The sequence below is a fragment of the Bufo bufo genome, chromosome 4 (assembly GCF_905171765.1).
Source record: "Bufo bufo chromosome 4, aBufBuf1.1, whole genome shotgun sequence".
NCBI classification, from domain to species: Eukaryota; Metazoa; Chordata; class Amphibia; order Anura; family Bufonidae; genus Bufo; species Bufo bufo.
This window is the reverse complement of record NC_053392.1, coordinates 497931336-497959268: the sequence shown is the minus strand read 5'-3', so window position 1 is coordinate 497959268 and position 27933 is coordinate 497931336. Positions and strand designations below refer to the sequence as shown.

Sequence of the window (27933 nt, the reverse complement as noted above, 5' to 3'; positions counted from 1 at the left end):
ATCAGAGAATATGACTTTGCCCCAGTCCTCAGCAGTCCATTCACCATACTTTCTGCAGAAGATCAATCTGTCCCTGATGTTTTTTTTTTTTGGAGAGAAGTGGCTTCTTTGCTGCCCTTCTTGACACCAGGCCATCTTCCAAAAGTCTTCGCCTCACTGTGCATGCAGATGCGTTCACACCTGCCTGCTGCCATTCCCGAGCAAGCTCTGCACTGGTGGCACTCTGATCCCGCAGCTGAATCCTCTTTAAGAGACGATCCTGGCGCTTGCTGGACTTTCTTTCACGCCCTGAAGCCTTCTTAACAAGAATTGAACCTCTTTCCTTGAAGTTCTTGATGATCCTATAAATTGTTGATTGAGGTGCAATCTTAGTAGCCACAATATCCTTGCCTGTGAAGCCATTTTTATGTAACGCAATGATGGCTGCACGCGTTTCTTTGCAGGTCACCATGGTTAACAATGGAAGAACAATGATTTCAAGCACCACCCTCCTTTTAACATGTCAAGTCTGCCATTTTAACCCAATCAGCCTGACATAATGATCTCCAGCCTTGTGCTCGTCAACATTCTCACCTGAGTTAACAAGACGATTACTGAAATGATCTTAGCAGGTCCTTTAATGACAGCAATGAAATGCAGTGGAAAGGTTTTTTTGGGATTAAGTTAATTTTCATGGCAAAGAAGGACTATGCAATTCATATGATCACTCTTCATAACATTCTGGAGTATATGCAAATTGCTATTATAAAAACTTAAGCAGCAACTTTTCCAATTTCCAATATTTATGTAATTCTCAAAACATTTAGCCACGACTGTACTAAAAAACAAACAAACGGGAAAATGTGTTTGGTCATGATGGGGTGTACACGTCTCTGTCTTGATCTGGTTAAAGAGCAACATTAGTGTAATCAGACTTGGGTATTATCATCACAGTTTATAATTCCATTACAATGGCAGTGTCAAAATGAAGGATAGCAGGAAGACCAGCAAGTATTTAAGTAGGGAACCTTGCTTTCTGACATGTACATGAGTGTGTCTCTAATTTGGATATCCTGTCAGTCATACTTACAGTAGAAACACTGTTAGGGCTCATGCACACGACCGTTGTTTTGCTGTCCGTTTTTTGACGGTTACGTTGTTCCGTATCTGAGGTTTTTTCCCTGATTTAAGTCCTCTTCCATTCCGTTATTCCACAAAACATATCCATATGGTTTCTGTGTGCGATACGTTTTTGCGGATCGGAAACGGAAACAGTAACTTATAAATCACGAAACACATGAGCAATATAGGCTGGGCATATCATTTCTACAGTATGGATCCGCAAAATACGGATGAAATACAGATGACATACGGATGTGTTCCTTGTGCGTTCCGTATTTTTTGCGGACCCATTGACTTGAATGGGGCCTCGGACCGTGATTTGCGGACAATAATAGGACATGCACTACTTTTTGCGGAACGTAAATACGGAAACGGAATGAACACAGAGTACCTTCCGTTGTTTTTGAGGACCCATTGAAGTGAATGGTTCCGCAAAAACTGCGGCTCGGATGCTGACCAAAACAACGGTCGTGTGCATGAGGCCATTATGAGCCAAAACCAAGATTGGAGCCTCCACAGATATAAGGTATAAGGGAAAGATCTGCACTGTTTTGTGTTTAGAGCCGCACCTGTTTTTGGCTCAAAATTACTGATGGAAATCACTGACCAAAACACTGATGTGTGAATGAGGCTTTATACTTTGAAAGTGTACCTATCATAAATTTTTTTCGATAAGATAATGTTTTTAAAACCCTTCCTACTTGTACGATGGATGTCGGGTCTTTAAAGAGGGAGCCCGCTTAGGAGCTAAACTGGCACAATAGCCACTGAGTGACTATTGTTTTACACAGCAGACACTTGCGGCAGAGGCCATGATATGCAATAATATTAATCATGGACTTTTAATCCCTCAGATGCCCCCATTCGGTTGCTATGGCAGCCTTGGCCTGCTGAAAGCTATGAAGTCTTCCATAGCGAAGTTCATATCAAGTGCTACCTGAGGCAGGGCTTAATAGGAATGTAGTGATTTTCCCATAGGCTTCACTGGTAAATAATCTGGATTGGAATAAAAGGATATTCAGGAGGCACTCAAATATCTGGTAACTGGATGGAAATGCAAAATATATTTAATGCTATAAAAACCAAGTATATATAGTCCAATATCTTATATGGTATGGATAATTTGTATCTGTCACACATAAAAGTTCTTAATAAGGTGAGATCTTTATAGTGTATCATAGTAGTCCATCTTATCTGTTCGGCATATGTATATGGCAGTATAGTATAGTCAACTGAGATCAATAAGCATCATATCAAATGTTCTCCTGTTGGCAATAGTTGCTCTAGCTGCAAAATAATATGGTGCCCATTTGGTGTTCAACGTAATGAAATAGCTGATGCCCTCTTATTAATAGTAAATAATGTAGCCATTGTTGGTATGGCTACCATTGCCAGTTACATTTGTATCAATCTGCGCACTGACTCAATGTGTGGCGTCCCACGTGGTCAGGAAATGTTGCGCTAGATCCCGCAAGGTGATACACACGCTGGTGGCGGGGTGCGAACAGCTCTCACAATCTCCGAGCCGTCACTGCGGGTATGGTGTCCCTTGAGAGTCTGCTCGGTGTCTATTCACTGCAAGTAGCTTGTACCATATACTTGTGGTTTTTATAGCATTAAATATATTTAGCATTTCCATCCAGTTATCAGATATTTGAGTGCTTCCTGAATATCCTCATATTCCAATCCAGATTATGATTACACGGCAGGTGTGCCATGGGGTTGTGCACCTTGCCACAGTTTCCTAGGTCGGTTGAGCCACTGTGGTTTCTATTTTTATATTGTATTTTTCACTGGTAAATAGTTACACTCTCTGGGAGAACCAATTAGACAATCACATGCTATAGTCCCCAAGGGTGACTAAAATAAAAGTGTACAAAAAAGTAAAAAATAAAAAAGTTTTCAAAAATATAAAAAAAAAAAAGAAATTCACCCCTTTCCCTATATTAAAAATAAAAATAAGTAAACAATAAAAAATAAACATCATTAGCATTAAGGCCACTTGCAGATGAGCATGAGCGGATTAGGTCCGGATGCGTTGCGAACGCGTTCAGTGAAAAATGCGCGATTTCGCAAGCAAGTTAATTCAGTTTTTGTATGCGATCACATTCAGTGGTTCAGTTTTTATCGCACGGGTGAAATGCGATTTAATGCGTTTTGCACACACGTGATAAAAAAGTGTTGCGCCTCTGCTTCTGGCCAGCGGTGCACGGACAATCACTGCTCTGGAAGAAAAGCAGAAGCCTGACCAGAATACCAGAATGTTATTAATATACCTTAACCAAGTTAGAATATAGGAAATCCATTTGTGGAAAAACTACCCCCTTAGGCCTCTTTCACACGACCGTGTGTCCCCCGTGGCCGTATTGCGGCCCACATACGGCGGGTCCGCAATACACTGGGCACCACTAGCCGTGTGCATTCCGCATCACAGATGCGGACCCATTCACTTGAATGGGTCCGCAAATCTGGAGAGATGCGGTGAGGAACGGAATGGAACCACGAAACAGAAGCACTATGGAGTGCTTCTGTGGGGTTCCGTTCCGCAAAAAGATCTTTTTGCGGAATGGAGGGATCGCGGGACCCATTCAAGTGAATGGGGTTGCGATCCACATGCGGCTGGCCCACGGTCGGTGCCCGTGCATTGCGGACCGCAATTTTTTTTGCTTTGCAGCACGGCCACGGGACACACACGTTCGTGTGAAAGAGGCCTTATAATTTGGGCCTGTATACACCATATGTCTTTAATGGAAATATGGCTCATTTTTGATTTATAGTGATTTAATGAGTTTGTTTTCAACTGATTGCTATCAAGTCTATTGTATATTTTAGTACATGAATTAAAAATTATGCTGTAGGTTAATTTTCTGTGATGCCTCACTGAGGAATCATATCACACAGAGCAGAGCAACAAAGTGACTATTTTTCCTGCTGAACAGATCGTTTTCTAGTAAGTATTAAACTTTCTTATGCCAGACAGCTCCATATAGACAGATCATTTTGTAAGTGGAAATGTAGTGATTGTTAATGTAAATCTATCACCAAGAAAATCCAGTGCATTCTGAAGGTGGTATGTTAAGAAGGTTCACCAGACTTCAGATACTGACTACCTATTCTGACCTATGAAATGAATGGGAGCTGAGCTGCAGTACCCCACTACATATTGTATGGCACTGTTTGCCTCCAGGTACATACACTGTATAGTCACCGGGGCTGTGCTGGCCCAAAGCAGCTAATCAGTGCTTTCCCCCCCACACTCCCGCACTATGCAACTCTCTCCTCCTGTGTAAACCCCACTCCTTTGGCTAGTCACAATCTAGACCATACCAGGCTGCCAAGCCGTCCTTTTTATATATAAACTCCGAGAGTGAGGCTACCATGTCAAGACCCAGCAAAACTAAAGTGGTTACTAGTAGCGACCAGATGACAGTTATATCTGACGAGACGAGAGTTCAGTCGGGTGACAGTATAGTGTCTGAATCTCATATCCAAACAGTTGTAGATGACCTGACAGGACAGTACAGCTACAAACTTGAAGATGTTTTCGCTCGCTCTGCACAGTCCCTAGATACACTAGAGATGGGGCTAGCGGTTCTCGCAGAGCAACTGCAGGAATCTCCAGAGGAGTCACAGAAAGAGATGAATGAACTGAAGGAACTAGAGTCACTAATAGAAGCCGAAATTCTCCAACTTCAAGAGGAACTTGCAGCTTCAGAGTGATCCAGACTTCATGCAGAGCAGGAAAGAGATGAGCTGGCTGATGAGGTTCTAAACAGCGCCTCAGAAAAATCTGCTCTCTTGGAGGAGAAAAGACATTTGGAAGCCAGGATGGCTCAACTTGATCAAGAGTTGCGTGATCGGATGGTAGACCTGGACCTCCAGAAACAAATTGTGTCTAAATTGGAGAAGAAACAGATGTTGGACAAGCTCCTAGCTGAAGAGAAAACCACCTCGGCCAGATATGCCGAAGAACGTGACCAAGCGGAGACTGATGCTCGAGAGAGGGCGACCAAGGCCCTCTCCTTGGCCAGAGCTCTTGAAGAAGTACTTGAGGAGCCAGATGAATTTGAGAGGCTGAACAGGCAACTCAGAGCAGAGATGTAAGATCTCATGAGCTCAAAAGATGACATCGGGAAGAACGTCTATGAGTTGGAGAAGTCTAATTGTGCTCTCGAGCAACAGGTGGAAAATGAGAAACCTAAAGAGGAGAGTCCTCTGAAGGATGTCAAGAGGTCTAAGCCAGAGCCTGTTAGGAGGCGGTCTGGAGATGATGGCGCTGTAGTACCGCTCGAGGCAGAGAAGATGGAAAGTCTTTCTGCTGAACACGTTGATGGGGCTGATGTGGCTGCAGAGGCCAAGAGTCTCATGACAGTGTGTAACCAGGACCAGGTCGCAAAAGATGTCCCCTCCGCCTACAAGGTCTTCCAAGTAGCCAGCAGCCTTCTGGGGAAGAAATATGAGGAGATGGACGACCAGTATGCATATCCTGTCTACTACTGTCGGCTGGCTCTCCCGAATTCCTCCCAAAAGGAGAACAGTGTCCTGGGTGAGCCTCTGGAGAAAGAGGAGAAGGACTTAAAAGGGCAAGTATATGATGCCGGGTCCAAGGAAACAAAGGCTGAAGAAGTTAAGGCCGAGGTGTTGGGGGACGTGAAGTCCTCAGGTGCTGCAAAGACCGAAGGAGTGGCTACTGATGTGGAAAAAGCCACTAAAGAAGCAGAGGTCTCTGAAACTGCTGCCAAAGTGGGGGAAACCACAGCTGGGAAGATGGAAGATGTGCATTGGAGGCAATTTAAAAAAGCATGTGGGGAAAAGCCTGCTCTGCTGAAGGAGAAAGGGTCGAGACATAACCATGAACTGGAACCGTTCAGTCAAGAGTTGCAGCAGTCCAAGAAAGGACATGAGCATGTACAGAAGCCCGAGAATCAAAAAAGAGAGCTTGCTGATCATATAAAAACATCTGAGAGAAGTTCCAGAGGCCGAAGGCCAAATGTGGAGAGAAAAAGAAAGAAAAGAGAGAGGCCACGGGTGCGAAGGCGTAACATCCTCGCTCGTGAAAGGGAGTACCTGCTCATGAGATGGGGAAGAAAGTCCCATAGATATGATCTACTCCATAATAAACTCGTGTTCGTGACAAACCAAGCGCTGTTGTCTAGAGATGTCGCGAACATAAAATTTTCCGTTCGCGGATGGCGAACGCGAGTTTCTGCAAATGTTCGCGAACCGGGTGAACCGCCATAGACTTCAATAGGCAGGCGAATTTTAAAACCCACAGGGACTCTTTCTAGCCACAGTAGTGATGGAAAAGTTGTTTCAAGGGGACTAACACCTGGACTGTGGAATGCCGGAGGGGGATCCATGGCAAAACTCCCATGGAAAATTACATAGTTGACGCAGAGTTGGATTTTAATCCATAAAAGGCATAAATCACCTAGCAATCCCAAATTTTTTTGAACGTGGTTTAAAACATCCAGTGTGTGTATACGATCAGGTATGATGTTGTATCGATCAGCTAGTGTAAGGGTTACGCCCGCTTCACAGACATTGACAGACCAAACTCCCCTTTTAATGCACCGCAAACAGTCCATTTGCCCAACCGCAAACTTCCCATTTGCACAAGGTTGGATACCAAGCTAGCCATGTCCCGTTGATGTCATTGAAGGTTTCTTCCTCCACCCAGCCACGTACAACACCAAGGGTCCCCGAAAGGTGAATTGAATAGATTTTTCGAACGGGGAGATGGTTAAAAAAACGCTGGCTCCCTCCCCTTTGTTTGAATCCACGCCACGGTCACTGCGTCTGCGCCGTGCAATTTACTGTCACACCCGATATGAGTAGTATTTTCTGTAGTACTATTCTCATCAGTTTAATCCCTGTTACGTCCCATATCAGGGATTGCCTTTTGTGAAAAAAAATTTAGGCTGGGTACCTTCGACTGCCTTCACAGTGACAGACCAAACTCTGATACACCAAACTGAATTGATTTTAGGAACCGGGAGATAGAAAATGCAGCTTGGTCGGTCCTCTTACTCCCAAGTTGGGGCACTGCGCGTGCACGGAGCAATGTGCTGTGACACCCTATATGAGTGGTGTCTTAACTAGTACTATTCCTATCAGTTTAATCCCTGTTACGTCCCCTATCCGGGGACGTGTGTCGAATTGATTAACCATTTTTGAATTAATGAACCATTACGACATCCTGGAATAATGTCGGTTGAGTCGTTCTCTAAGGCTGGATCCGAAGGGCTGTGGCGATGTGTAGGACTGAAAAAGCTCCGCATGTCCTCCATCAACAACACATCTGTAAAGCGTCCTGTCCTTGCCGCCGTGGTCGTGGTAGGAGGAGAATTACTTTCACCTCTTCCCCTGTTAGATTCCCGTTGTGCTGTGACATCCCCCTTATAAGCTGTGTAAAGCATATTTTTTTAGTTTTGTTTTGAACTGCTGCATCCTTTCTGACTTTCGGTAATTTGGTAACATTTCCGCCACTTTCTGCTTATACCGGGGGTCTAGTAGCGTGGCCACCCAGTACAGGTCGTTATCCTTCATCCTTTTTATACGAGGGTCCATCAACAGACATGACAGCATGAAAGACCCCATTTGCACAAGGTTGGATGCCGAGCTACTCATTTCCCGTTCCTCGTCCTCACTGATGTCATTGACGGTCTGTTCTTCACCCCAGCCACATACAACACCACGGGTCCCAGATAGGTGACAACAACGAGCACCCTGGGATGCCTGCTGTGGTTGGTCTTCCTCCTCCTCAAAGCCGCATTCTTCCTCTGACTCCTCTTCCTCATACTCCTCTTGCAGCGTAGCCGCAGGTCCGGCAAGCGATGATGACAAGGCTGTTTCTGGTGGTGATGGTGACCACAACTCTTCCTCTTCCTCTTCACGCTCATCTACAGCCTGATCCAGCACTCTTCGCAGGGCACGCTCCAAGAAGAAAACAAATGGGATGAGGTCGCTAATGGTGCCTTCGGTGCGACTGACTAGGTTTGTCACCTCCTCAAAAGGACGCATGAGCCTACAGGCATTGCGCATGAGCGTCCAGTAACGTGGCAAAAAAATTCCCAGCTCCGCAGAGGCTGTCCTAGCACCCCGGTCATACAAATACTCGTTGACGGCTTTTTCTTGTTGGAGCAGGCGGTCGAACATCAGGAGTGTTTAATTCCAACGTGTCGGGCTGTCGCAAATCAAGCGCCTCACTGGCATGTTGTTTCAGCGCTGGATGTCTGAAAAGTGCGCCATGGCCGTATAGGAACGCTTGAAATGGCCACACACCTTCCTGGCCTGCTTGAGGACGTCCTGTAAGCCTGGGTACTTAGACACAAAGCGTTGTACGATGAGATTCAACACATGTGCCATGCACGGCACATGTGATAACTTGCCCAAATTCAATGCCGCCAACAAATTGCTTCCATTGTCACACACCACTTTGCCGATCTCCAGTTGGTGTGGGGTCAGCCACTGATCCACCTGTGCGTTCAGGGCGGACAGGAGTGCTGGTCCGGTGTGGCTCTCTGCTTTCAGGCAAGTCAACCCCAAGACAGTGTGACACTGTCGTATCCGGGATGTGGAATAGCCCCTGGGGAGCTGGGGGGATTCAGTTGATGTGCAGCCAGATGCTGCAGCAGAAGAGGACTCAGCCGAGGAGGTTATTGAAGAGGATGGAGTAGGAGGAGTAGAGGAGGTGGCAGTAGGCCTGCCTGCCTGCAAGTTGTGGCGGTGTCACCAACTCCGCTGCAGAGCCACACATTCCATGCTTGTCAGCCGTCAGCAGGTTGACCCAATGCGCAGTGTAGGTGATATACCTGCCCTGACCGTGCTTTGCAGACCAGGTATCAGTGGTCAGATGGACCCTTGCCCCAACACTGTATGCCAGAGATGCCATGACTTCCTTTTCAATCACTGAGTAGAGGTTTGGGATTGCCTTTTTTGAAAAAAAAATTTGTCCGGGTACCTTCCACTGTGGTGTCCCAATAGAGACAAATTTTTTGAAGGCCTCAGACTCCACCAGCTGGTATGGTAAAAGCTGGCGGGCTAAGAGTTCCGTCAAGCCAGCTGTCAGACGCCGGGCAAGGGGGTGACTCTGTGACATTGGCTTCCTACGCTCAAACATTTCCTTTACAGACACCTGACTGTGGGCAGATGAGATGGAACTGCTGAAGGTGAGAGGCGGAGTGGCGGGTGGTTGAGAGGGGGCAAGGAGGACAGCAGTGGTTGACGTGGCTGAAGATGCTGGACCAGGAGGAGGATGGTGGCTTTGAGCTTGTGTCCTGCTTCTACTCGTCATCATGTATTGATCCCATAGGCGTTTGTGATGTGCGATCATGTGCCTTCGCAAAGCAGTTGTACCTAGGTGGGTGTTGGATTTCCCACGACTCAGTTTCTTTTGGCACAGGTTGCAAATGGCATCGCTGTTGTCAGAGGCAGACACACAAAAAAAATGCCACACTGCTGAGCTTTGCAATGACGGCATTCTGGTGGTGGCAACAGCATGCGTTGATTGGCATGCTGTCTGACTGACCCCTGGTGCCGATACATGCTGTCTGACTGTGCCACTAGCTCCTTGCGACGACCTCCCCCTGCTTCCAACTCGTCTCCTCCTTCTCTCTGTCTCCCCTTCTGAACTGTCCCCCTCTTCATCTTCTCTTCGAGCAGGCACCCACGTGGCATCCACGGACACATCGTCATCATCAACCACTTCACTTGAATCTGACACCTCAGCAAAGGAAGCAGCAGCGGGTACAACATCATCATCATCATCATCACACTGTACGTCCATGTGTGTAATGCTGCCTGACTGAGACATATCCCTGTTATCTCCATCCTCTGGCAATAATGGTTTCGCATCACTAATTTCATCCAACTAATGTGTAAATAACTCCTCTGAGGGATCAAGTGAAGCAGCTGTGGTGGTAGTGGTGGTGGTGGCGGCGGGCGGGAGAGTGGTAACTTGAGAGCAGGTGACTAAAGCTGAGGATGGTGCGTCAAGGTTCTTAGCGGAAGCTGTTGAAGATTGGGTGTCCTGTGTTAGCCAGTCAACTATTTTCTCCAAATTTTTGGGGTTCAGGGTACGTGGCCTCTGAACACTGGGCATTATTCCAGGGCCAGTGGAAATCACAGCACCACGACTACGACGGCCCCTGCGGAGTGGCCTGCCTCTGCCTGTCATTTTTTATTAGATAAGTGTTACTATGCGTGCAAGGTACTGTGCCACCCTATATAAGTGGTGGGCAGTGGGCACAGTACAGTCTGTGTGGGTCTGACACACACTGGCTTGCAACTGTGATTATATCACAGAAAAAGATGAAATAATTTTTTTTTTAATCTGCGAGGTATTTGTGAGTGAGTGATACCCTGTAACGGTATGAGTGGAGGCCTAGCCAGTGGCCACAATACAGTCTGTGTGGGCCTGACACACACTGGCTTGCAACTGTGATTATATCACAGAAAAATATTAAATATAATTTTTTTTTATCTGCGAGGTATTTTCTGTCACACCCTGTATGAATGGTGTGCACACAGTACTGTCTGTGACTGAGCCTGCAGCCTCTCACACACGGGCAGGCAACTGCAATATATATATATATATATATATATATATATACACACTCACCTAAAGAATTATTAGGAACACCTGTTCTATTTCTCATTAATGCAATTATCTAGTCAACCAATCACATGGCAGTTGCTTCAATGCATTTAGGGGAGTGGTCCTGGTCAAGACAATCTCCTGAACTCCAAACTGAATGTCAGAATGGGAAAGAAAGGTGATTTAAGCAATTTTGAGCGTGGCATGGTTGTTGGTGCCAGACGGGCCGGTCTGAGTATTTCACAATCTGCTCAGTTACTGGGATTTTCACGCACAACCATTTCTAGGGTTTACAAAGAATGGTGTGAAAAGGGAAAAACATCCAGTATGCGGCAGTCCTGTGGGCAAAAATGCCTTGTGGATGCTAGAGGTCAGAGGAGAATGGGCCGACTGATTCAAGCTGATAGAAGAGCAACGTTGACTGAAATAACCACTCGTTACAACCGAGGTATGCAGCAAAGCATTTGTGAAGCCACAACACGCACAACCTTGAGGCGGATGGGCTACAACAGCAGAAGACCCCACCGGGTACCACTCATCTCCACTGCAAATAGGAAAAAGAGGCTACAATTTGCACAAGCTCACCAAAATTGGACTGTTGAAGACTGGAAAAATGTTGCCTGGTCTGATGAGTCTCGATTTCTGTTGAGACATTCAAATGGTAGAGTCTGAATTTGGCGTAAACAGAATGAGAACATGTTTCCATCATGCCTTGTTACCACTGTGCAGGCTGGTGGTGTAATGGTGTGGGGGATGTTTTCTGGGCACACTTTAGGCCCCTTAGTGTCAATTGGGCATCGTTTAAATGCCACGGCCTTCCTGAGCATTGTTTCTGACCATGTCCATCTCTTCATGACCACCATGTACCCATCCTCTGATGGCTACTTCCAGCAGGATAATGCACCGTGTCACAAAGCTCGAATCATTTCAAATTGGTTTCTTGAACATGACAATGAGTTCACTGTACTAAAATGGCCCCCACAGTCACCAGATCTCAACCCAATAGAGCATCTTTGGGATGTGTTGGAACGGGAGCTTCGTGCCCTGGATGTGCATCCCTCAAATCTCCATCAACTGCAAGATGCTATCCTATCAATATGGGCCAACATTTCTAAAGAATGCTATCAGCACCTTGTGGAATCAATGCCACGTAGAATTAAGGCAGTTCTGAAGGCAAAAGGGGGTCCAACACCGTATTAGTATGGTGTTCCTAATAATTCTTTAGGTGAGTGTGTATATATATATATATATATATTTTTTTTTTTAAAAGCAGACTGATGTACCAGCCCTGAAAAGGGCTTTTTGGGGTGCTGTCAGGACGCTGTCCTTACAGCAGATGAGTCTGTGGACACAGAACACTGCCCTAGCTAACGCTTTCCCTATTGAATCAGCAGCACTGTCCCTCCTCTCACTGAGAATGCAGCTTCCGAATGAATCTAAAATGGATGCTGTCCAGGAGGTGGGAGGGTCTGGGAGGGAGGGTCTGCTGCTGATTGGCTGGAATGTGTCTGCTGACTGTGGGGTACAGGGTCAAAGTTTACTCAATGATGATGTATAGGGGGCAGACCGAACATCGCATATGTTCGCCCGCCGCAGCGAACGCGAACAAGCTAGGTTCGCCGGGAACTATTCGCCGGCGAACTATTCGGGACATCTCTACTGTTGTCCTGGGTCTGGCAGAATAAAGGGAAGACTGTAGGCCAGGTAGATGCCCTCTCACAAGCATCTGGGTTTGGTGCAAGTGTTCACCCCTACGGGCTTGAACAAAGGGGGGGGGGATATGTGAGGCAGTGACAGGCCTCACGGCTGCTAGGGGAGAGATATGGCAGGAGTTTCCATTTCTTCGCTGTCAATCAGCAGGTCAGAGGCCGCACCAGGTGGAAAAATCAGTCTGGGATAAGAGCCCAGTCCAGACTGTTAGGAGGAGAAAGAGTCTGTGTGCAGCAGAGGCCTGGGAAGGCTCTGTACAAGTGGGCTCAGCCAAGCTGGCTGAGGGGCCATGGGGCTAGGTGTTAGCCTGAACTTTGGGGGACTCCACGAGGTCTTGGAATTGACGGTCGCTAGGCCAGAGTCAGGAGGACTTCTGGGCCACAATCCCCCAAAAGGTACTGGACTTTGTTACAGCCTGGAAGTGCTGGATTGTTAGGCTGGGAAAAGCCACATGTTCTTCCCGTGTGTGAATGGGGCTTTCAGTGAGGTAGGGAGTCCTCATGTTTAGTTAGAGCCCAGCCGGGCAGGTGTTTTATTTGTATTGTTTGTTTTGGTTTTGCTGAGGTGCCAAATAAAAGCAATGTTTGGCCCCTAACCCTGTGGTCGATTAAGATCATTGTGAGAATCACCCCTGAATAAGAGGCGATCCCTTACACACAGAATAGCTTCCCTTGATATTTTTTGTATGGTCTGTTTATATATTTGTACAGGTTAATCATGTCCCCCCTTAGACGTCTTTTTTCAAGACGAAACAAATTCAGTTCATTTAATCTTTTCTCTTAACTAAGATCTTCCAGGCCATTTATGAGTTTAGTTGCTCTCCTCTATACTTTTTCAAATTCCAGGGCATCCTTTTTATGGACTGGTGCCCAGAACTGAACTGCGTATTACAGTTGAGGCCGCAACAACGCTTTGTATAGTGGTAATATTACATCCTGCCCCGCGAGTCCATACCTCTTTTAATACAAGACAAAATTCTGTTGGCCTTAGAGGCAGCTGACTGGCATTGTATGCTGTTATTTAGTCTATGATCTACTAATACACCCAGATCCTTCTCAACAAGTGACTCTCCCAGTTTTACTCCCCCTAGTACATACTGTATGCTGCATGCAGATTATTAGCCCCCAAGTGCATAACTTTACATTTATCTATATTAAACCTCATTTGCCAAGTGAAGGCCCAAACAATGAATTTGTCCAAGTCAGCTTGTAACTTATTAACATCTTCCATAGACTGGACTGTATTACAAAGTTTGGTGTAATCTTCAAAAATAGAAACCGCACTATTAATCCCATCTTGTATGTTATTAATGAATCAGTTAAATAATAGCAGACCCAGTACAGAACCTTGGGTTACACCGCTTATAACAGGGGCCATTCAGAGTACTAATCATTGACCACAACTCTTTGGATACGATCATGAAGCCACTTTTCAATCCTATTACAAATTATATTTTCTAAACCAAGAGACCTCAATTTACCCATTAGTCGTCTGTGTGGGACTGTATCAAATGCCTTTGCAAAGTCCAAAAACACAATATCGACAGCCTTCCCTCTGTCCAGGCTTTTACTCACCTCCTCATAAAACAAATCAGGTTAGTTTGACAGCTAAAATTAAGTGTTTTTGCCCTACCGACCTGAGTTTGTTTTTTACAGTTTAGTTTTACAGTTTTTGTTGCCAATCTTTTAAAGGGTTTCTACCACCACATTTTCACCTATTTAGCTGTCAGACACTAGCGATCTGCTAGTGTCTGCTCTACCTAACCATGCTATTGTAATCCCTTTCTGTGCAGAGGTTACCCTAAAAAACGTAGTTTTATTGCTATGCTAATGAGCCTCTAGGTGCTATGGGGGCGTCTTTTCAGCACCTAGAGGCTCCGTCCACTGGCCATTTCTGCCGCCCAGCACGCTCCAGCCCGCCCCTCTCCTCTAGATTGACAGCCCACTCGCGCCTGCACCGTGTGCTTCTGTATTCGACGCAGGCGCAGTGACTGTTGGACTGCTCCCTGCGTCGTAATCGGCGCAGGCGCAGTGAAGATGCCGGCGCAGGGAGACAGTCACTGAGCCTGCGCCGAATACAGAAGCACACGGCGCAGGCGCGAGTGGGCTGTCAATCTAGAGGAGAGGGGCGGGCTGGAGCGCACTGGGCAGCAGAAATGGTGAGTGGACGGAGCCTCTAGGTGCTGAAAAGACGCCCCCATAGCACCTAGGGGCTCATTAGCATAGCAATAAAACTACGTTTTTTAGGGTAACCGCTGCACAGAAAGAGAATACAATAGCATGGTTAGGTAGAGCAGACACTAGCAGATCGCTAGTGTCTGACAGCTAAATAGGTGAAAATGTGGTGGTAGAAACCCTTTAAGCAATTCTATTAGGCATTGTACTGAACAAACCTGCTGCTTCTACAAGTTTTTATAATATACAGTCATCTTTTGCATACCTCCTAGTGATGTCGACATAAAGAATTTTAGGTTGATAATAGACAGATTATAAATAGTCTTCTTTGCCAGATTTGTTTTTCTTTTGCCGGATGTTTCATGATGTGCATAATGTTTTCTATTGGTGGAAGATCTGGACTGCAGGCACCCGGACTCTAATGCAAAGCCATGGTGTTGTGATGCAGTATGTGGTTTAGCATTATGTTGCTGAAATATGCAAGACTTTCCGTGAAAGAGACATTGTCTAGATGGGACCATATATTGTTCTAAAACCTCTGTATACTGTTCAGCATTCATAGTGCCTTTCCAAATGTATAAGCTCCCCATGCCATAGGGACTAATGCAACCCTATACCATAAGCGATGCAGGCTTTTGATCTGTGTATTGATAACAAGCTGGATGGTCCCTCTCCTCTTTAGTCTGCAGAACATGGCTTTGGGGTTTCCAATAAGAATTTCATATTTTGATTCCTCTGACCACATAACAGTTTTCCATTTTGCCTCAGTCAATTTTAAATGAGCTTTGGCCCAGAGAAGTCTTCAGCGTTTCTGGATCCTGTTGACATATGGCTTCTTCTTTGCACGATATAGCTTTATAGCTTTAGCTTGCATTTGCATGGTAAACTCTGCCTGCAGATAGTGATTCTTGGAAGTATTCCTAAACCCATACAGTTATTTCCAGTACAGAATCATGCTTGTTTTTAATGAAGTGCCACCTGTAGGCCCATAGATCACAAGCATCTTGATCATTGGTCTTGTCCCTAGCACACATTCATTTTTCCAGATTCTCAGAATCTTTTGATGATATATCCTGTAGATGGTGAGACAATCCTCAAAGTCTTCCCAGTTTTACATTGAGGATCATTTTTCCACAATTTGTAGAAGCAGTTTTTCGCAGATTGCTGAACCTGTGCACATCTTTACTTCTGGCAGACTCTGCCTCTTTAACATGCTCTTTTTATACCCATGGGTGGGGTAGTGATAGTTAAAAATAGTTAAAAAATTATACCTTGTAGGGTCGCAAACGCTGTTCGGCTATCTAGATAGTGTGTGTCTAGTGGAATAGCAGCACTGCTAAATCTGTTTGTTAGACGGTGTGAATAAATGATGGATGCTTGAAATATAGGGAATTAGGAGCATATCCAACCCATCAATAATAGGAATTTTCTATTTATAAGTGACCATCAGGACATCACTGATTCATCATCAGGGGCCATACCATAGAGTCTGACACATAGTAAGCTGCGGCGCTATTACACAACCTATTTGAGGAGTAGTGCCATTATCTTTCTAGTAGATCCATAGTATCTAGCACCTGTTAATCAATACACTGCTAGCAATAGCTATAGAGTATTTGGTAGGACATCTACCCTTCAAACAGAGTGTATAGCCTAGCAACAGAGACCACTTAAGATAGACAGTGAACATATCAAAGCCCTTAACTGTCTTCTGATAGTTTTAAACCACTCAATAGTATTGTTTTCTCCTAGTAGTATTTCAATTATTCAATAATAAAGTTTGTAGTTTTAATATAAACAATAGGACCCCTAAAAGGAATTTTTGCTCAATTGATCGTATGTAAAAATTTTGCTCAGCATCCTGAGGGCCTTATAGGGACAACATTCCATCTGTTTATTACTTTTTCAGCCTGTTGTTGCCCCTGTCCTAACGTTTTTGATATATGTTGCAATAAAAAAAAATTATGAAATGGCAAAATGTCTTACTTTTAACATCTGATATGTCTGCTATGTTCTATTGTGAATAAAATATCAGTCTATGAGATTTATGAATCATTGCATTGTGTCCCAACTTTTTAGGAATTGGGATTTTAGATAGATACTGTATAATAATAGATAGATAGATAGATAGATAGATAGATAGATAGATAGATAGATAGATAGACATATAGATAGTGTACGGATCGCTATCTCTGCCTGGGGTGGCGATGACAGACTTCTCATCAGACAGGGGGGTTTTCAAGCTCAAATGGTGCTTTATTTGTCACAAAGCACATCAAACGTCCAAGTTTGGCATCACCTGGCATGGTGAAGTCGCAGCTTCACATCACATGTTACATTAACACAAAACAATAAATCCTTGCCCAGCTAGGTTCTCACTATAAGGCCTTATGCACACGGCTGTGTTCCGCGGCCGAGAGCGGTCCGTGGTAACACGGCCTGGATTCCTGTTGAGAGCAGGAGCGCACGGTGTCATTGGTTGCTATGACGCCGTGTGCTTCATGCCGCCGCTGCACTACAGTAATACACTATACGCGGAACACGGACGTGAGCATGAGGCCCAAAGAGGTTTTCTCTAATTCACCTCTAGGTCAGTCTTCACACTGCGGTATTTGGCTTTACTCAGCTCTGCGGTCAGACAGCTTCCTAGCTGTGACCAATGGAACCCATTGGGGTCTCGGTCCACCAGTCCTCCTGACGGTGACCACAAAATACATTCGGGGGATATGGTATAGCAGTTCTCCTGACTCTGACCACATGACGCCCCATCTTCTCCAGCCATCACCAGACCTCCTAAACTCAGCCTTGTGGCCCCCCAGCCCTGCTAGCTGGGACCACATGGAGCCTCTGCAGGCTTCCTCCTCTCCTCTCATCTTCTCCCACACACACACACATACTAAGGATCGCTTTATCCCTCAGTGATTATCGCAAATGGCCTCACCTCGGGCCTGGGGAATACCTGTAATGGACTAGGGGTGTGGACTGAGAGACTCCAAAAAAAAAAATCCAGCCCATATAACTTAAAAAAATGATCTCCAACAACCTAAGCCTTGCTGAAGCAAAACACATCTCTGGATTTCTGCTACCTCACCAAACTAAACTGGAAATTGGGTGAGAAATACACCCCCTTCAGACCTCTACCGTACACTTCACTGCAATAGATTATAGATGATAAGAAGATAATAGAGAAATAAAGATAGATAGATAGATAGAATAAAGTCCAAGTGTTGTGAACGGCACAGCAATGTAAATGCAATGGGGTGCCAGCGGCTGCAGAGGCAAGCCAACATCCAAAAGATAAACAAAAAAATTCCACGGCACTCCCAAAAAGTAATAAAAAAAAGTGGTCTTTAATGAACAGACAGCGACGTTTTAATCCTCTTACTGGGACTTTTCTCAAGCAGTGATAAAATACAATGGTGCTCAATGCATATAAATAGACCCTTCCGGGTAAATTCTCAATTAACATAATTAACAGCAATGTGTAAATAACATGATTATACATAAAACGCTATTTCATGTTATTTCATAAATCTGCATATCATTTGCATGTTACGTGATTTCCATTCATATAAATAAAAAATCAATAATATATACCTCATAATGCCATGTAGTCTCATAAATAGTGTTGATATAAAGTGGTAACAATGATGTGTGCTCAGGTGCAGAATTAAAAAAAATCAATTTAAAAAACGACCATGTAAACACTAACCAGCATGGACTCTATCGTGCCAAAGTATCCTGGGCATGGTGTCGAACTCACTGCGCATGCGCAGGATGCATATAAATTTCCTCCCACATAGTGAAGCGCATTCCACATCCTTAAGTGGAACGCACATGTGACTCACAGATCCCGATCATATGATCAAACTGTCTGTGAGACACATGCTGGTACGCAAACATAGCTAGGATAACCAGAATCATGTGATCACAATAGAGGTCACGTGATTATTGCAATATAACGCGTATCTCCAACCTTTGTAACTTAATGTAATAAAATTTTAATATTTATTATACAAGAGGAGAACATGGGATATAGGACTTTGTGAATGTTGTCCGAAGTAACTATGTATGTGGACTCGGGATTCCTGCATATCTCAACACATTTTCCAATGTAGGCGAGATACGTCTGAGGGAAGCACTAGCTGCTCCGTATCTAGATACTAGAACCCGAAAGCAGCTGTGACAATCCACTTTCCCATGCCACTGCTTTGTGTATTAATGTGCAAAATTTTATTTTGGGGGGTTATATTTTGAGATAGATATTATGTACATAAACACTTTATATACATACCATGGCCTTGACAGTATTGTTATAAAATTTTAAAATGCCCTAAAAATATTCGTTGTTTTGCTCAAACCATATTACAAACCATACTGAATGTTTAATGTGGCACATAGCAAACTACAATTTACTAATTTCCCATCCTACTTTAAATCTTATTGCCAAAATGTGAACCCCAATGGTTCCCAGTGTATTTGTGACTTGATTTTCAATGCCTATAAGCACATTCCCATGACATTCTGTAATGTATTTACACTGAGCAGACCGTATATTCAAATTCCCCATGCACACAATTCTGGTATTATGTCGCTGTATTTATAATGCTAACATCTGGATAGAAGCATCAGATTAAAAGTATAAAAAGCCTTGTTAGGGAGCACATGCAGATTACATTTTGTGTAAGTCATATCAATGCAATGTGCATTTTTATGACTACTTTCTGACATTTATTTTGGTTTCTTTTGGTATACTATGAATTAACGAGTATTATATTAAATGCAACTGTAGAAATAGCAATGTAAAGAAATCAAATCACTGCAAAAATAATTCTATATTAATCAAAATTTCAGGAGCAAGAAACTGCTGATTTTGATATGGATAGCTTATCCGACATCTCACACTCCCCCCAATCAACTATTACCGTTCAGCCCTGGCACCGGAAGTCGGTGACAGAGGTACACAGCTCTGCCTGTTGTGTAATGAACATAGTTAATAACTGCAGCTCTGCTACCATTCACCTAAAGGTGAGTAGCTGTACTGTTACCGACTTTGTCTACTACACAATGGACAGAGCTGTGCAGTTCCATTGCCAACTTCGGATGCTGGACCTACAAAATAACAGCTGGTCAGCGGGAGTGCAGGGAGTCGGACTGCCCATCTGATGTTGATGGCCTATCCTGAGGACAGGTGCAGCAACCAGGAGGGGAGGCGAGATTAGGAGGAATTGTAGCATTGGCACAGATAGGAGTTGGAATGGTTCACAATGTTTGCCTATTTTTGGAACTCCTATAGCAGCGAATGGAGGGTTCCATGCTTGGTCCCAGATGTGGGACCTGCACCTGACATTTAAGGCTTATCCTAGCAATAGCAAGGCATTGAAGGTACAGTAAATCCTAGCAAGACCTTTGACTTGACTTAGACGTTTGAACACGCCACATAGCAGGCATTTGCATTACTACGCCTGGGCAGGCTTTGTATAAGTGGTGCATGCACAAATTTACTTCTGGAACGCCAGAGTCACCATACGCTCTCTTCATGGCTACCTTTCTTCATAGTTGCCAATCCCTGGCATTTATTTTCTTTTAATGTTTTTGCATAGTAGAAGAAATACATTAATTTGCTAAGTATTGAGGAGTGTTCTCATTTCATACCTCCGCCCGTCTTTCCTTTTTTTTTTTTCATACCGTAGCAATATGCCATAAATATCTGAGATGAGATAACCCCTTTAAGAATAAATACTCTTGGGTTTGGAGAACAAATGTCTGACAGGTGGGGGTGCCAACTCTGAGACCTGCATCTGTCTGCAGAATGTAGGTCCCCAAAACCTTGTACTACTTGTTTATGCCAATAATTATTACCAATAATTTATTTAAAAGAAAGCTACTTTCCTACCTCTCTTGGAAGAACAAGAGGGATTTTTTTTTAATTAAGGGTAAGTGGCTATAGTGCTATCCTATGTCTCTCTGACTGAAACGAACCTGTCATGTGATTTATGCTGCAGGAAAGAAGATGAGCTCTGTGATATAAAGCTTTTTCTGATTCGGTGCGTGACTTTAGAGTAAAAAGCAGTGTAAATCCGGACAGGACTCCTAGGAGAGACAGTGAGAGTCCTGATAACCCCACCCACAATGATTGACAGATTTCTGTGTATGTACACTGCTACAGGTAACACTCACAATCACTGTGTGCAGGGTAAAGGGTACTTTCACACTTGCGGCAGAGGATTTCAGCAGGCAGTTCCGTCTACGACAATCCGGACGCAAACGGATGTATTTGTCAGACGGATCCGGATCCGTATGACAAATGCATTGCAATACCGGATACGTCTTTCCGGTTGTAATCCGGAAAAACGGATCCGGTATTTATCTTTTTCACATTTTTAAAGCTCTGCGCATGCCCAAACCGCAAAACTGGATCCGTTTTTTTGGAACACTTGGGGCCGGATCAGGCATTAACGCATTTCAATGGAAAATAATGCCACATCCGGCATTCCGGCAAGTGTTCAGGATTGATGCTGCGGTATTTTCTCTGGCCAAAAACGTAAGAGGGACTGAATTGATGCATCCTGATGCATACTGAACTCTCCATTCAGTATGCTCTCCATTCAGAATGCATTAGGATAAAACTGATCAGTTATTTTCCAATATAGAGCCCCAAGGACGGAACTCAATACCGGAAAAAAAAAAACGCTAGTGTGAAAGTACCCTAACCAGAATCTCTACAATCTCCCAGTCCTGTCAGGATTAAGGCCTCTTTCACACATCAGTACATCACAATCATGGACTATACATGTTATCCACGGACTGCACACTTATCTATTGATTTATAATTTGTTTGTTCACATAATCACACAGAGACATGCATTATTCTGATTCATGATGTGGACCAAACATGCCCAGGGAAGTCTATGGGTCTGTGGAAACAGATTGTATCCGTGTTCTCTCAGCGGTTTTCACTGACCATTGGTAGGGGATGTTCTGGAAACCTCTTTTTTTAGTCTAGCAGTGCACATGGAATACAGATGACACACTGACCAACAATGGACACTTCACAGACATCTTTACGGGTAAAACATTGACCCTCTGGTCACAGATATCATCACTGACATTGATGTGTAAATGAGGACTTAGGCCTCATTCACAAATCCATGTTTGCGACAATGTTTGTGACAAGATGATCAGAGGTTCAATGTCAGTGAAGGGTCTATGTTTGATCCACATATACATTTTTTGCCCTCCATGTTTCCTCTGTTTCCCACATGCACTGCAAGGCTAAAGGTGGCTTACTTTGTGCTAGAATTGTACATCTGAGTTTTGACACAATTTGGGTCGTCTCACTTCAGCAAGTGGCGTTTATCATGGAGAGAAAGTTAATACAAGGCACTGACTAATGTATTGTGATTGTCCATACTGCCCCCTTTGCTGGCTGGATTAATTTTTCCATCACATTATACCCTGATCGTTTCCATGGTTACAACCACCGTGAAATCCATCAGGGTGTTCATGTTTGCATACTATAGGAAAAACAGTTGCTTCGCTGGTGGCTGGGACCGTGGGAGATCACATAGGCTAGTGCTTTTTCCTATATGGTGAAAAACACCCTAAAAATGGTGCAAACACATCATAAATTTGTCACAAATGTCTATTCCACCAAGAAAATAAGCCAAATCACTCAAAGTTTTTGGTGTTGCAGATTTGATTCATTAGCCCCAGGATGGTCACCAATTGAGGAAGTCATTAACTGGAGAAGGAGGGATCAGAGCATGCACAAGAAAGCAGCTGAATGTAGAACAAACAGCAGCATGAGACAAGATGTGCATCTTTAGAAACATGTCAAAAGTTGTCATTGATTGGGGTCCAGGTGGAAAGAAACCTAATGCAAAAAAACAATGGGGTTACGGCCGTCTTTTAGGCATTGTGCCTTTTGCAGCTCTTGTCAAAGATATATTCGAGCCATAGGCCAACTATATTGCAACCATAGTATATTGCCAACTCTATGTTCTTCGAAGAGAGCCAAAGGGCCACAACAACGTTTCGATTTAGCGGTCAAAGTCTTAGCATTCAAAATGATGAGACCTGTCTCATTCTCTGGTCTACAATATCAAACCTCTGTAAGAAGCGACTTGTCCTTCTACTGTCGCCTCGCCTACTGTTTAGACAGCAAGGAAAAAACAGAGGGATGAGTAGGCACGGAATTGATCTACAACCCATTTTGCTGTCTATATTAGTAACTTAAGGGATTTTTATTTGCATAATAAAATAATTATATGCTCTGTTTCCAAAACCGAGTCTGTTTGCTCCCCTCCAGTTAGAAAATTAATACAAACCCCATGCCAAGATTCAAACTGCTGACAATATTTATGCAGTTTAGGCATTTTTGGAGGGCATTAAGCAATTATGTTGATACATCCCATATATATCTGTTCAGCAAGCACATCAATTTTGAGCGCCAAAAATCTGTCTATGGATTACAGTATGTGATGTAGTAAGCCTACATAGTAGATATTGTAGCTTCTTATACCATAATTGCATTTGAATAGGTCAATATATTATACCTACGTGCTCTTACTTTGTAGTAGTTTTGCCTATTGCAATTATGAAATGTATTTTATAGTATATGTCACATATGTTATTTGTCTATCAGAAATGAGGTTGGATCCTGACGGCCGGTTTCGACATTGTAGCAACCTCTAGAACTGCTGAATGCTGTTTTATTCCTAAGGAGTCTTTTCATGTGTAAGATACAGACATAGCTGTGGGCTTTGAAAATGAAACTGTAGACTAATTAATTTATGTGAGATTGTAAAGGTTTCAGCTGTTACCACAAGGGGTTAAAGAGCTATGAATATAATTATTGTGACTTATATTATTCATTATATAAATTAACGATGGGCAAATTAGATTGATGTGACACAGTTGAGGTATAATTGTGTAAAGAGGTTTATAGGTCAATTCTTGCCTTGCAACGCATCCATTTTAAGCGGCCTCGCTACACAAAGTGTTTCGGGGATAATTGCTGGAATTCAAGCACATTTGTTCACAAACAAGTGTCATTCATCTTCCTTTTGGACTAGAAGAAATACATGCCTTGGTTCCCTCTAGTTTATTTCAATCTCTCATAATGATCTGCTCTATTTCCTAAGGGTGTCAGCTGCAGTTTACAGTAGCGTGCAGAGCATAGTCCATTAACTCATGTTCTGAGGTGTCAAAGATGCATTATGTGTGAGTACGCTTACAATGAGTATTTATTGGCATCAACATCTAGGCACTAGCATTACATAAATTACAGATGGCTGGTAAATAAATCTATGATGTGTAGCTAGGCAACAATTATACAGCACAATCTGTTAGGTTCCAAATAGTTTTCTGACACCAATTATAACAATCAACTATTCGTCTGTTAATAGTTATACACACAACTGTAACTTTACATATGAGATTCTGTTTCTATCTAGATTTGAACTGTCCATTGTGACTCTTAATGTATTTGAAGTTTGGGGTTATGTTTGAAAGTTATGTCACGGACATAATAACCTAATAGCCTTCAAGATGTAGTAACCTGATTAAGAATTAAGGTTACATTCTGTTTCTGTCTAGATTTGAACTGCCCATTGTGACCCATAATTTATTTGAAGCTTAGGGTTATTTTTGTAAGATACGGTATGTCACAGACATAATAACTGCAATCATTCAAGATGTAGTAACTGGAAGGTATTATCCAGTGTACTGATTATGTCAATTAAGGATAGTTCAATTTAATTAGAGAAGTAACAGATTGCTTGAGTATTGTTTTTATGGGTTGTGTATTCAGAGACGGAGTGAATGCCAGGTCAATAAAAGACATTAATATCATAAATCTATATAAAATAAACCAGTAAATAGCATAGATACAGTACATTATGACTCGTCTTAGTGGCCTTGTGTATAACTAATCAATGTATAAAATATGCTTATGCAATTCAGAGTTGTTGATTTACTATAGGGCTGATATCAGCGATAAAACTAATTATTGCACTTAACTTCACCTATATACTTTTACAATGAACTGCAATCTGACAATGTCATCCTTAAACAGGAGCCCAGGTAGGTTGGCACCTACCATTTTTTAACCCCAATGGATAAATGGGACAATTGACCCTGTTTATACAGATATTTACTATAATGGGAACATTTCTTATGGAGGACAGAAAAAAAAAACCTCTACTATTCCATAGTGCTTTGGTTTTGTGTTATCATCATTTACACTATTCAATCACTGAAACAACAGTCATGTTCAGAACAAGTCAAATAAAGTGTTCAGTAATTTTACCTATCTACACACAAGGTTATCTCTAATAACCAGTCTATATGTTTATGTATGAATACACCTTAATCCATAGACCCGGGGTGTAGCTAGGGGGTACTGGTTGCCAGGGGGCACCAAGAAGCCACTTTGCCTTGGTCAGGCTATTTAGATACAGGATGAGGGCAGTGAATTGAACCCATTCCCTGGGTGAAGGAAAGCTCTGCAACAGACTTCAATGCAGTAAAATACATGCACAACATAAATGATTTCTGCCATTGTAACTGCTTTTATAAAGGTCATTAAAGTGAGGACACATTTCCCTACTAAAACACTACTTTTAATGTCTTACATTTGTTAAATGAATTGTCCAAGAAACTATGGCCAGGACACAATGCTCATAAAATACAAACTTTTCACATGAACAAGACCCCCTATAGCTAGTGGAATACAACTGAAATACCAAAACAATATAGAGCACATGGTATCTAAAGCAGACCCCCTGCCAAATAATTCCACCTTGTGTTACCATGCCCACCTTTCAGGATCAGATTGTCAATGTCCGTGTCGATGCCCATAATGTAGCATTTTCTCCACAGTCCAGAGTAGGTAGAGAAGAGGGGGCGTCCACAATCTGACTCCAGAACCCCCAGTCCCAAGAGAGACCTCCAGTTTTCCAGCAGATCCTCTGGTTCTCTTACCCCACCAGCTGGGGCTGGGGATAGAAGACCCATCTTGCGGTTCTTGGAGGAATCTCCACGAAACGGCAGCTGATAGAGGGGCATGAGTCTGTTCTTCTGGTCTGTGGGGTCCGAGTTGCCCTGGCTCTCGCATATCTCCTTGTGTTTGCGTGTGTCCATCTCATACCAGTGGTCTGTAAAGATAGCTATCACCAGCAGGATCAGGGAGAGAAGGCTGAGAGCCAGGCTAACAGCAGTGACCAAGCCCCGTGTCTCCATGTCTCTTTGTGCAGCAGCAGCATCACACCAAGGCAATTCTGGCTGGCATGATGCTTGGATTCAGAAAACACACTCCTTTCCTTTCACCCCTCTTTGTGCTTTTGCAACCATTAAGCCACCCCTTCTGTGTTCTGCAACCTCCAAGACATATTAGATGACTCCTCTCCATAGCCTAGACCATCATGTCATCTCACCTACTTCTTCAGACTGCTTTCAGCCTCCAACTGAGCAATGAAGATTTTGTGACTTGTGCAGAACCTGGATTTAACTCAGCCTATGGTGTGTCTTTCAGTCTCATAGCCTGCCCAGGAACAGACTGCAGGCAGCAGCTTTCTTTACCCAGTCAAGCAGTGTATCTTCCCTCCTTCTCACTCCCTCCTTCCCTAGAACATCATTTCTTCCCTACATTGCCCCACCTTCTTCTCTGTCCATACTGTACTTATTCTCTCACTGTCCTCCCTTCATTCCTCTCCCTCTGTCATTCCTGTCTCTCTTCTGGCTTCTCTAACTTCTTTTTCTGCCCCTTCTCTCTTGCTCTTATCTCCCTTACATTCCCAGCACTCTCTTTTCACTAGATGTCTCTTTATCTCTTCCTCTTTCCTCTCCCCCTATCTTGCTCTTTAATGCAGCAGGGCTACAAATCTCTAAATCAAGAGGTAGAGGGATATTTATACCTGCTAAGTGAATGAATAATGTACAGTCTAATCAATCACAATAATGATCTACTCCCCACAGCATGTGCCCTTCCCAGATCCAAGCAGGGTATGACAAGGTCACAAAGACAAATCAGTAACAATGCAGTATAGAGGAAATAAAAGCAAGCCTCAAAGCAGTGACATAATTCTGGAACAGGCATATTGTATTAAAGAAAATCATGCAGAACTTCTATAAAGCTGGCATTAATACAGAGGAAATATTTTGTAATTATTTGTTCTAATCATGATTGGTTTTGAGAAGAATCACTATTATTATACAATGTATATAATATAATGGAATCTAGAATTGGAGAGTCTGTAATAACACAGTTTATATGTAGAGATGAGCGAATTGATTCATTTCATATGAATCTTTTTATCTCATCAAGCACAGTTCTACAACTACAACGTAGTGTCCCGAAGCTGAGGACGCTCCGTCAGATGCTTGATTGACACGGCCGGACATCATGGTCAGACCTGACAATCCCGTTCCTGTGCTGCTGCTCTGCTTAGCGGCGCAAATGCATCAGGAGCAGCAACTTTCATGCATCGCTACCCAGAAGTGTACATGGACATTCGCTGCTCCAGAAGCAGAGACTCTGCACTTGCACTGCTACTCGGAGCAGTGACACAGGCCTACGGCCTGAATTGACAGCATCTTGCGGTAAAATCATCATGTGACCTGAGTCTTGGAATGTCATCACTTTGTGACCACCTGCAGTGTACTACTGCCTCATAGTCTTCGGGCCTATGGGAGTGAACGATGTCCTGCCACAGTAAGTCAACTGTATCCCCGTACTGAGGATGGCGATACATTTGTTTAGTTGGTGGATAGAGATGAGTTTTGACATTTTCCATTCACCAGCTTCGCCGGATTTTGACAAGAAATTAGTTTCGTTATGAACTACTTCGTCATGAATCGCTTTTCATTGTATGGAATGGGCAATCGCTCAACCCCTGCCATTTAACCCCTTAGATGGCGCATTCAACGCTGATGGCGGCATCCGTGACTCACATTCAGCTGCTAAGGGGTTAAAAAAATTATACTCATCTCATCCACTTGATGATGTCACTGCACGCGCCCAGCGTGATAATGTAGTGATGTCATCACGCTTGCCGCAGGTCCTTTGGCGGTTTTTTTTTCAATCATGACAGGAGTGGATGGCCTCTCTGCGATTAATTGGATGAGGTGAGTATAAATTTTTTTTTAGCTACCATTTTAGGAAAAACTGATTCATTACCACGAAGTGCAAGGAATTTCAGCTCCGTGGTGAATCACATTTTTCCTGAAATTCAGAATGAAGTCCACTTCGAATACTTTTCGCTCAATCATATTGGTGGCCATTATGTTCGAGGCCCAAGTCCAGTATGTTTTCACCTAGTGATGCCCCTGCTCAATGGGAATGCTTGC

The 27933-nt window shown here is 43.5% G+C and overlaps 1 protein-coding gene across 1 annotated transcript in view; it reads right to left on the bottom strand.

Annotated features, from left to right (window-relative positions):
• Positions 1-26415, bottom strand: part of TMEM178A (transmembrane protein 178A) — a 185581-nt gene extending 159166 nt beyond the window's left edge. The window contains exon 1 of the mRNA XM_040429608.1: positions 25407-26415. Coding sequence (XP_040285542.1) covers positions 25407-25827 — 421 coding nt within the window. The 5' untranslated portion in view covers positions 25828-26415. The remainder of the gene's footprint in view (positions 1-25406) is intronic.
• Between the last annotated feature and the right edge of the window lie 1518 nt (positions 26416-27933).